Source organism: Hirundo rustica, chromosome 9 (assembly GCF_015227805.2).
Source record: "Hirundo rustica isolate bHirRus1 chromosome 9, bHirRus1.pri.v3, whole genome shotgun sequence".
Lineage (NCBI taxonomy): Eukaryota > Metazoa > Chordata > Aves > Passeriformes > Hirundinidae > Hirundo > Hirundo rustica.
The window spans coordinates 16,212,613-16,224,808 of record NC_053458.1 but is presented as its reverse complement, the minus strand read 5'-3'; the positions used below and the strand labels follow the sequence as shown (position 1 = coordinate 16,224,808).

Sequence of the window (12,196 nt, the reverse complement as noted above, 5' to 3'; positions counted from 1 at the left end):
GTTTTTCACTCCTTTATGCTCCACGTGAGAGATAATTGGTTTTGCAAATCCAAATTTCACTGCCACTTGGTGGCAGTACCTGGCTTCAAAAGGACTTGTCTCTGAGCAGATAAGGTGGCTGATCCTGTAAAACTGTAGGTTAAGGAGGAGTAGATTAGTTTTTAAATTTCTGAAAGTTAGTTATGTGTTTTATAAAGGAAAATACTTTTTATTTAACCCACTGGAAGAATTTGCATATGTATGTCTCTATGGAAAATCTGGATATCATGTCTAATACACAATTTAAGAGTATTGCTTGTGTTAATAGTATTCTCAGAAGATGTATTTAATGTTCCCCAGTTGAATTATTTTAGCATTTATGTCTAGCATTTTACTTCAGTTGCGTAGTTTAGTTCAAGTAATCTTAGAACACAAAATTTGCTTCATGGTAAAATTCTTTATAGTGCTGCATTCTGCAGTTTAATAGAGGACTGTCAAAGCTGCTTTTTTTGTCTTACAAAGTGTTCTCTACATTTTTACTTTTTATTTATTCATACAGATTTTAGGAAAAGGTTCTCCAGTGGGTTTTTCTGTCAATAAAGCTAGTAAAAGTTTTTGCCCTTACCCATCGTTGTTGCCTCTCAACTGTGCTGATTCAGTGGTGTTTGGGTCCCAGCCTTTTTAAACTGGATAACTAAATGGTTGTTAATGTGTGAAAGAAGGAACTTGGCAGAGTAGAAGAAGGCAGCAGTTATTTAAACTGGCTTTGCTGCAAAGAAAAGCATAATTCTAATGAATAGCACAGTAATTTGGCAGTATATGATGCCGTGTTGAAAATATTTCCTCTTCTCTGCAAGCCAAAATCTTCTGCAATGGTCAGCAGGATCTTTCGTATACTGCCCCATGTAAGGACTCTAGTGGTGATCTTAAAGTCTGGAAGAGTGCAGATACTTTCCTAAATATAATCTCTTTGTGAAATGTCTCACTTAGTGTGACTGGAGATGAACGTTGCTGGGCGGTGGGTTCTGTAAGGAGGAAATACTTTTACTGTATTGCCTGAAGAGTCAACACTGAGCAGCCTCTGTGAGGTGTGACACATCAGGAAGGTATTTATGTATATGGTGGTGAGGAAGAGGGATTCGTCCTGTGTAAAATTCTAAAATTGTAGAAATATAACTAGAAAATGAGGTGGGAATTGGGAAATACATGTTTATATATTTGAGTGTGATAATACTACTCTACTTAGTGGTAATGTTATTTAATGAGAGAACTCTGGAAAACAGGATCTCTGGAAGAGAGGGAGAAGGGAGAGGAGCATCAAATTATAGTTTTGCTGTCAACATATTCTACATAACTTGGGATAGCGAGAACATGCTTTTAATGCATACCTAATAATTTTGGTGTAATTTTCTTCAGCTGTCAGAATGATAAATTCAAAGTTGATAGTTGGAAGCCTTTTAAAAATACTTTTGTGCCTATATTACTATTTTGAAATTGAAAAATTGTGGATAATCTGAGCTGTTGTGGAGCACTCTAAAGAGGACTAAAGTAAGCAAGAATTGGGATACTGTGTGGCAAAGTGTACTAGAACAGAATCACAGAACAGTTGAATTCGGGAGGAACCTGTAGCCATCTTGTCCAATCCCATTGTCCATCCTGTTGAGGTCCCTCTCTGGTATCAGAACCTGCTGCTGTTATCAGTCTTGTGAAATTAGCAGCCTTGCCAAGGGTACCCTCTGCCCTGTCATCCTGGTGGTTGATGAAGATGTTGAGCAGTGTGGGACCTGCTACCAGCCCCAGGGTACAGATTTAGTTCCTGGCCATGCACACTTTGTACCACTGATCACAACTCTTCATTTTTTGGCAGTGAGATAAAGATACCTCACAGCAAGGATAGGAGCAGGGCTTTTTTTTGTAGACTGTAATGAAGAAAAGCTTTCTGGTTTTAATATGCTGCTGGTTAATAATATTATTTATTGTGTTGTGTCTAAATAAAAGCTTTTTTTTGTACCATACTTGAGGTTTAGGAATACATTTCACTGAGAAACACAGTTAACGTTGCTGAAAGAGATTAGTAATGTTTTCTCAGACATTTAGTTTCTTTAGAGAGAAAAGTGTGTGGGTTTGTGAGATGGCATCAAGGAAGAGAATTCATGCATGTAAAAGTAAACAAACAGTTAGAAGAGAAATAGTGTGTATTTTCACAGAGCATTAATTCTGTTTTTAATACTTCTTTATTGGAATTCTCTAGTTGTTACCATGTATGTCTGCATTTAGGACAATTCAATATTTAATTATGGTTCTCATCTCTAGTCGAGCTAATGGTGTACAATTCAAACTACATTGCACTACTGAAAATCCAGACTAGAGAGCTGCAGGAACGTGAAGGCAAGTATCTGACTGTCCTCTGTGAACAGGGCTCTGAAATTCTGGGCAGGACTTACAAAGCCTGTGGAGTTGCCAGTGTGTGACTGTTCTTAAGTCACCAGATTCAACATCTTGGCTTTGTGTTCTGGCTAGTCATCTTTTAGAAATACCTAGTTCAGCACCTGTCAATGAAACCGTCTTAAACTGCTGCATGAGCAGTTAAAACCAGAGGAGTATTTTTTATAGTGATACATGTGGTTCTTGTGACACTAAAATTGTATTGTCGTTTATTATTATTGATTTCAGTATTGAATTTTAGCACGACGCCCCCCATTGTGACAAACTGGTTTATTTCCCCAAGCAAATCAATACTAGAGGAGCAAGATTAAGAATTGCTGGTGGCAGTAATGGAATTCTCTTTTGTGATTTCTAATTGTATGGTTGGTCTTAAGTTTTGTTCAGTTTCCTTTCACATGAGATATTAATGTATCATTCTTACATGTTTTAGACCAGAAATCGAGTTTCTGGAATTTTGACATTTTTAAGGAATGTTTGGTTTCCTTTCTGTACCTGACAGAGAGCTTTTGAAGGCATTGTTGCATTAGGAACTAATTTTAAGGAAAATAACTTTCTGAAAAAGTGAGCTTTGGGTTTGATCTTCTCAATTATAATCTTACTGAAAAAACAAGCTGCTTTTGTCACGGCTCCTCTCTAACTAGGAATTTCTCTATGGTCACCTTTTTCTGCAGATACTTGACAACTTGGTGAACTTTCTAACATTATAAAAAAAGGTTATACTGTGGGTGGCAGTAACTTTGTATTTATTTAGATATAATACAAATGTTGCATTGGTAATATTTCATACTGCTTTAAAAAAATTCATATAGCAGTCTAGTTAGCTGTGAGAGTTTCCCAGTGCTTGTATTGTTATGTCAGCAGCTGTGGACTTGAATTGTATTGAAGCTAACTAGTTTTGAATGGAACTCTTCATATTATAGTTAGATTAATAACTGTGGACTATGTAAGGTGTGGGGGAGCAGTATTCCTGATGTTATGCATATTAAACAAACTGTCTCTTCGCTACAGAAGTTGGAAAAAATGCAGAAGTGTTCATTTGTAGATTTCAAAGCTAAGTAAGTCTACAAGTAGTGTTTCTACTGTGCAGAAGGAAATGTATTTTCAACAGCTTAATTTGCAAACAGAGATAGAAGCTGGGGGAAGAGGAGTCACTGACTTGTCCTCTAGTTGTCAGGCTTTGCAGTTTTATTTCCGCCTGAAATAAGGGTGGATTGGGATAGCTTTTTAAAAAGAAATAAACTGGAAAACAAGTAATAGGTATTCTTCTAATGATCAAGGTGTTGTGATTTTATTGATTTGGGGCATTAATATTGCTAGATAACACCCAAAGCTTCTGAGGCATAAACTCAGTACATTGCTCTATGGAAGAGGCAAAAATATTGTGCAGCTGTATTCTAAGGTTTGGGGTTTTCTCTAGATGTGGCTGGTTTGTGCTGATAAGCTACCAGTTCCTCTATTACTCTGTACAAACCTTCATTTTCCAGAGGTTCTTAAACCTTTTTCTCTTGGCAGAAGTTCTGTGCTTGATGTTTGCCATGATTAAGGTCATGATTATGATGATAGACTGTGATGGGGCAAGATGAAAGAAGGATACCTTTTTAGTCCCGTACCATGATGTACTTAAACTCCCTCTGGTCTTCTGTTTGTTGCCTAAAAATCTGTGACTTTGGTTCCATCACCTTTAATACAATCTGTCACTTGAGAATGCTTTATTACAGGAACATTTATGAAAAAATGATAGGTTTTATTAGTTTTCTCTATTTGCATAATGAAGTCTTGAAGAAAAATCTGAACGGGAGCAGTGCAAACCTGAAGCACCCTTCCTGTCTCGTGAATATTTGAACCATCCCTTGAATTCTGGCTATTCACATATCTGCTTAAAGGACTTGACATATGAGGAGTTATTTAGCACAGGACAGGTACATTTTTGACTTTGTTACAGCACTGCTGAAAGACACCGTATTTCTTCAGTTTCTTTAACTAGGCTGATGAAATTCAAATCATTTAGGAGATGTCTTCTGAATTTTTGTGCTGCTTAATAGTTGCTCTGTGCTTTTAGCTCATTGGCTCATATTTATCAATTTAGTGAGAAACTTGATATCAGAACACATAAAGGCATTTCATGCTTTGTACAAACTCAACCAAATTCTTGTGTCTTAATTTTTCAGCTCCAGTGTCATTTCAAATTTATTGTAAGTACCTACAAAATGACACAGCTTACAAAAGAGGCTGACAGATCTCTTGCCTACAACTGCTAGTAGGCAACAGCATGGTATGCTTGGCACTGAGGTGTAAGCTTTACTGAACTGCATTGCATGAAGGCAGCGCTCTTAATTTGGTGTGTGATCCTACTGCATAGTAGAGGTTGTCGTTATGAAGTAAGAACTTGGAAAGGTCATAAGCCTACTGGTAATAAATACGATTAATAATGTACATAGAACAATGGATTTAAGTACATTCCTATCAAAAAGAATTATTAATGAACAGAAAGTGGACAGCATAGATCTGATGACAGGAAGGTTGCATCTAATCTGAATTACTGAGTGACCTAGGAAGCTTGCTTGGAGGGATTACCAAATAATTATGTTAATATGCAATTATCACCTCATTTCTTCTGTAGTAACCTCAAGATGTAGTGTAGTAAGGTGTTATAGCAAGTGCTGATAGTTTGCAAAAATACTGATGTTCAAGATTTTTTATGACAATAAGAGTAGCTTAAGGCATTTAAATTATGATCTGTCAGCTTGAAGATAGATCTGACCTTACACTTTTTTAATGCTTAGACTGTCTGGCCACAGGCGGTCATATCTGCAGAACACATTATGATTTTTAAAACAGATATTTTATGAATAAAAACAGTATTTAAAATTAGGTAGATTTTAAATCAATCAATAGAGAGTGGAATGAGGCTTAGCTGGATAAATAATTGGTTTGTTTCTTCTTTGGAACATGAAATTTCTCGATAGTAAATAGCATAGCATGTAAACCAAAAATAACGCTGGTAAGTGTATTGCAGAAAGTCTAGGCTTAACTGAGATAATTGAATTGAATTCGACCTAGCCTTTATCTAAAGTGTGTTTCAAAGGTATGAGCTGGGATTGTGTATGCTTGTGTAGGCTTTTCGAGACACTATCACCATTTTTACATGTATATATCTCCTAGGTATATTGCATTAGTTGCTTACATAAAAATTACCTCAACTGTCTAGTTGAGGTAATGTAGTCCTAGTGGTGGATATGATAAGCAACAAATTTCAACAAATGGAAAGTTTGATCTCAATTTTTAATTTTTCAAATACACCAAGTATTAAATGCTATGTATTTTGACAGAATTAATAATTTTGTAATCCTGGTCTGGTATACAGAAGATAATTTTAAAACTCTGATGGAAGCGTGCAAAGAATATTGCATAGCCTTGGTTACATCTTAATTATTACAATGATCAATTTTTCATTTTTTCCCAAGAGACAAGTTAGATGATAACATTTCCTCAAAAAACATGGCATTGTGTCTTTAGTTATACCGATCATTGTTGCTGCGTTAATTCTGACACCTGGAGTAGATAATGTAACTGAAGTATTGCATCTTGGTTCAGTGTTACTACAAGACTAAATTATTGTAATTTTAAAATACATTTTCTGTTTTCTCTAATGCCACATTGTTAAAATTGTTTACTTCATTATTGTTGTCCTACACAAAAACCAGTGAATTGTACCACCTTGCTAGCTGGAAAAAATAATAATGTAATATTATAAGAATAAAAACTACAATTAGCTGAAAATTATTAAAATGTAGCAGTGATATTATTGATACAGTAAGCGTTTCAGGCTTGATTCAAAGACTCAAATCTGTAGGGATACCTGTATTACCATAGAAGACCTCTAATCATACCCATATGGAGTAGTTCACAATCTCCATAAATATGCAGTATGGAGAGGAGTCTCTTACAAGATTGCGTTACATAATGCTTTAGATTTCTCTGATAACTCTGAAGAGAATCTCAGTTTAATGGTGACCACAGGGTGTCCTAGCCACCTTCCTAACTTCAGCTTTAACACTAATATTCATTAGCAGTATGGTTTTGTATGTAGAGCATAGCTTTGTCTTCATCTTGTAAACCTGTGAGAAGTTTTGAGGAGCGATTCTGATAATGAGGATTGCAGTCTCCAAGCAGCACAATATTCTCAGTCTGCCTCCCCGCTGTTCAGGGGGTACCAATGAAGTTGCTTTAAATGGGAAGCGTCTGTTCTTCCTCTGAACCCCTCACACCAGAACAGATGGGTGGAACTTGGAACATGCAAGGTTTTACCTCATAGGTGGTAACAGTGAAGCCACTCATTAACACTGAATTTACCACTTCGTTAGCAACGTTGCTTCCTGTTGAGAAAAGCTAGTACAGGCTATCAGATTGACTAAGCACACTTTTGTCTGCTTCTGCAGCAATAAACCAAGGAAAATCCAAGCAAAATTGTCTCAATCAGTTTCTTATAAATGTTTTGTGAACAGTTTTATACTCTGCTGCCTGATACTATATGAAGCTTACATTATTGAGTTGTAAAATTGCTGTAGCTGTTGTACATCATTGTAGGCTTCACTTCTTTTAATTGACTTTTGCATTACTGATTCCTAGCACATGTTTGCACTGCCCATTTCTAGCTTGTGTAGGTGATGTAAAGACTCCTGCTGGGTGGTGCATTATCACCATTTTAGGGTGATAGCTTTGAATGTGATCTTATTGGAAGTTGTTATAGTGAAAAATGACCCATCTCAAAACGGGAAAGAAAAGTGAAAATCCAAGAAATGGCAAGATGAGAAACTGGGGTGTCTAGTAGAGCATTTGGGTAAAGGTATGTTACAGTTAATAATACAATAAAATATTTCACACACTTTAAACATTTTTTTATGGCTCTGATCTCAGCATTGTTATGTTTCTAAATTGGCTAGTTCAGTGATGGAGTACCAAAGGAAATATTTTTTAATGGCTTCATATTTCATTGTATTTCTCTTCCCAATGTGTTTGTTTTTATCTGCAAAAGTAAGTTATCTTACATTAAAGTTTGTTTTGTACAAACTCAAAAGAGGTTAAATAATTGTTTTGTCCTTTTGCTGATTTGAAACAAAGTAAGTGCAATAAAAGAACTTCCATGAATCTGTAGTTAGCTTTGAATTGTGTGGATAGCTGTCATTCTGTCGAATTGAAAATACTGGACTTATTTTAAGACATTATGTATGAAGATGAAACTGGTGTTGTTTAACTAGTTTGTTTTCTCTCCTTAGGAAAAAAGGATGTCCAAAGTGATTTTCCTGGATTTCGATAAAGGACCATTGCAGGAAGCCATGGATATTAGTTGTGAGTTATAACATCTTAATTCAAAGAGTCTAGGTAATAACACCTTCTGAGTTCTATTCAAAATGTTAATTAGTAAATGAAACTATGTGATTGCAGGAATCAAATCCCCCAAAAGATCAAAGTGAGTAGTACTGTCTAAGGGTAAAATACGTGATTTCTGTAAAATATAGATGTCCTGACTCCTAGATGAATGTTTCATGCCTTATGCACAATGTGTTCCGAGGACCCATATAAAAAGCGAATGTCAGGTAGACTAAAGTTTATATTTCTGTTGGTCACACATTTTCATGTGTAGGCAACTCTTTTGTGCTCACTAAGCATTGAATAGATGATGTGATGTATGAATACGAGTCACTTGTAGAAAGACAAGGCCACCCACAGGGAATTAATATGCAGTAGTTCTCTGTACTGGAAGATATTGTTAGTGTCCTACTCTGGATTCAGCACAGTGGCTTCATCTGGTGGGTAACTCCTAATGAAATGTTTTGTTCTTACAATATTTTTTCCCCACCTTTGTTAAGATGTTGTTTAATTTGCTTACTGTTTAAAATAGCTTTATAAGCAAATGGGATTTATATGTCTTAAAGCAAGGAGTGTCCTTTTGTGAGAAGGGAGTAGGAAGATGTCTAGTCTCCTCAGTGAGTTTGGTCCTTTGCTGTGTCTCTGTCACTAATCAGATGTTCAAAATCAGCTTCATTCTGTTTTTTCCTTCTGCAGGCTTCCATGTAGCATCAGGTCAATTGTATGGGAATACTTCGAAAAAAGTGCTACCTTGAGAAACGTAAAGACTGTTTTAGTTTCCTAAAGAAAGTATGTTTAAAGAAAAAACAGAATTGCTAGTAGATGTCTGGGTAGCCTTTACTCCTTTTATTTCAGGAGAACAACTGAAGATAATCTGTATTTATGTACATACAGGATGTATGTTTTGTGTTTGTTTTGACAATCTAATTTTCCCCATCTTGCTTGTGTGTAGGTCTCAGGTTTCTTTGAACTGGGATATTTGGCAGTGACTAGTTTGCTGTATGGTTATTAATGTTGCATAACAAAAAAATTGTATTTTTTTATTGCTTCATTGATTCACTATAAATGGGATATCCTAAATGAAAAGTAGATTTTTGGCAAGTTCAAAACATCTTTTTAGATTACAGTGTGAAGAGTGATCCTGAAGAAAAGCTGTAAATTGAAGTTGTCATTATTTATTTCTGCAATTACCTGATTTTTTCTTGTTTATTTTTTAGTATAAATGTACTTAATGGACAGACCAGCAATATGGATGATTTAGAGATGAATACTGGAGTCACTGGTGCTAAAGAAGAAGAAATCCTATGTGATGATAATTTTGTATCTGAGGAAGAAGGTGGCATTCCCAAACCGGAAGAGAGTGACACATCATTTCAGAAGAACAACACATTGACTCTGACTGAGGAGCTATCAAGGGACAGATCTGAAAAAGCCTTAAGTGGAGGCCAGGCTTCTCTATTTTTACACACTGGTGCTCCTACTGTTTCTAGTGAAAACTTTATGTTGTCTAGAGGAACTGCTGTTAATGGACCAGTTTCACACTCCACCTCAACAAAGACTTCCATTATGAATAAAGGCAGCGTTTCATTAACCACTGGACAGCCTGGAGGTCATCTCGCAGATTCCTGCTCAACTTTGACAGTGGTTCATGATCTTCAGCTTCCTTCAAAGAGTACAACTCAGAAATCAAATCAGCACCAAGTTCTATTTTTGTTACCCGATGTAGCACATGCTAAGAACATGACTCATTCCATTAAAAATCTACCTACCTCTGCTTCAATTGGTTGTGATTCACAGAATACAGTAGGAAATAGTGTAGATAGCACTTTAGTAGACCAAGTAGAAGTTTGTGAGGATGAGAAAAATTTATTACTAAAAGATGATTGTGTTGATACATTAACAGGCATTTCCTCAGGTACAGGTGGCTTCAGATCGGAATGTGATCCCAGCTGGGATCCGCAAAAAGAGTTTATACAGTTTCTTATGACAAATGAAGAAACAATGGAGAAGTCTCCCATTCACTGTAAGGTAGGGCTAGAAAAGAAGCGGAAAAGGAAGATGGATGTTAGTAAAATAACACGGTATACTGAAGACTGTTTTGATGATACCAGTTGTATTCCTAGTAAATCAAAGCTATTAAATGTTGAATTCTTAGAGCAGAATGAGGAGCTACAAATAGTAGAACCACAGAAATACTCGTTGAGTAAAGTAAAGCCTGAATCCACAGATGAAGAGCTGGAAACTGTTGATGCTATCCAGCAGCTCATTTATAGTCCCACTAGTAACTGTGCAGAAGATACTTCTCCTGTTCACACTAGCACTTTCCTATCCAATACTCTGAAAAACAAATGTGAAGAGGATGATTCTGAACCACCATCTACTTTCAGTACTGATGAACCATCATTTTATCCCTGTACAAAGTGCAATGTGAACTTCAGAGAGAAGAAACATCTGCATAGACACATGATGTACCATTTAGATGGTAACAGTCATTTCCGGCATCTCAATGTCCCCAGGCCCTATGCATGTAGGGAATGTGGAAGGACATTTCGAGATCGTAATTCACTTCTTAAACATATGATAATTCACCAGGAAAGAAGGCAGAAACTGATGGAAGAAATCCGTGAGCTGAAAGAACTACAGGATGAGGGTAGGAGTGCACGGTTACAATGCCCACAGTGTGTATTTGGTACCAATTGTCCCAAAACGTTTGTGCAGCATGCAAAGACCCATGAAAAAGATAAAAGATATTACTGTTGTGAGGAATGCAATTTCATGGCTGTGACAGAAAATGAACTGGAATGCCATCGAGGGATCGCTCATGGAGCAGTAGTCAAATGTTCTATTCTTGGTAGTGACTTGTCCCAGAGAAAAAACCAGAAAAAGGCATCCTTGAAAGATCCTTATTTAGGATCTTCAAGAAAGTCACTGACGTATATGTGTAAGCTGTGTCCATTTGCTACTTCAGCTAGAAGCATTTTAAAAAAACACATGGCATATTTGCATTCAGCATCATGCATTGATCCCTTTGGTAGCCATCTTAGACTAGAGAAAAGAAAAGGCAGCCTAATAGAAGAATCTTTAGATTTTCGTAGCAGGACAAAACAGTTGATCAAACATTCTTCTACATTTCCAAAGAACTCTGCTTTAAAACAGGATGTAAAAAGATCATTTGGCTCTACTTCACAGTCCAGTAACTTCGCAAAACTTCACAAGAAACCCTACAGGATACAGAAGGCTCGGAAAAGCGTTTCACAGTCATCTGTAAGTGTGTGCAATCTAAATTCTACAAACAGGAACTTTTTTATTAGAAATAGCATTGACCAAAAACGTAAATGTTTTCATCAAGCAGCAAAGCAGAAAGCTAGTGCCAAAAAAAGTAATTATTTATGTAGACACAAATATGAAAACTACAGGATTATTAAAAAATCTAGTGACTCTTATCCTTTGCATTTAAAAAAGGAAGGGTCCAAATCTGTCAGTGCTTTACATTTATTTTCTTCATCAAGTAATAATTGTTTTGTCATGGATTCAAATAGCCTTGATTGCAAAAGGGCAGAAGGCTGTAAAGATCATGGGCATGTAGCTGTAAAAAGAGTGGTTAAAGAATCCAAGAGGGAAGGCTCTGTTACAGATGATTTGGATTGCTATCCAGATTTTCTCCATAAAATGACTGTTGTTGTTTTACAGAAACTAAACTCTGCTGAAAAAAAAGACAGCTATGAAACGGAGGATGAAAGTTCATGGGATAATGTTGAACTAAGTGATTACACTACACAGTCTGTGGAGGATGAATCTTACAGTGATATTAATCAGGAGCATGTAAACCTATTCCCCATATTCAAAGGTAAAATGGAAGATAATGAAGCTGGTGATAAATCTTCACTTGGTTATGAGCAAAATGATGGCTTTTATTTTGAGTATTATGAAGATGCTGAGGGTAGTAACTTCTTGCATGATTTGCATGATCCTCAGAATTTAGAAAATGTAGGATCAGCATTGCCAAAGCATAATTCAGTTTTCCACTGGACTGATTTGTCGCTTGAAAAGAAGTCGTGCCCGTACTGTCCAGCGACCTTTGAAACAGGTGTTGGCTTGTCCAATCATGTCAGAGGACATCTTCACAGAGCTGGACTAAGCTATGAAGCCCGTCATGTTGTTTCACCAGAACAGATAGCAACAAGTGACAAAATGCAGCATTTTAAAAGAGCTGGAACAGGGACTCCTGTTAAACGTGTTAGAAAAGGTAAGATTTGTTTTTTCACTTGGGTACGAAGTAAAGGGGGGGGGACAAAGAGATTTACTGAGCACTGAAGAGGGCTTGCTTTATCTTGTTGTAAAGCCTCTCTTCTTGTGATTTGCAGTTGTCATGTTTATATAATTGTCAAAAAACATTATAATT

At 36.4% G+C, this 12,196-nt stretch overlaps 1 protein-coding gene across 11 annotated transcripts in view; it reads left to right on the top strand.

Annotated features, from left to right (window-relative positions):
• The window catches only part of ZNF644 (zinc finger protein 644), a 51,409-nt gene that overhangs the window by 23,713 nt on the left and 15,500 nt on the right, over positions 1-12,196 (top strand). For 2 of the 11 annotated variants that reach the window (XM_040073649.2, XM_040073646.2), the window contains exons 3-5: positions 7,701-7,806; positions 9,012-11,058; positions 11,485-12,040. In XM_040073649.2, coding sequence (XP_039929583.1) covers positions 9,043-11,058; positions 11,485-12,040 — 2,572 coding nt within the window. In that variant the 5' untranslated portion in view covers positions 7,701-7,806; positions 9,012-9,042. The other 9 variants (XM_040073650.2, XM_040073647.2, XM_040073648.2 and 6 more) reach the window with 8 other exon arrangements.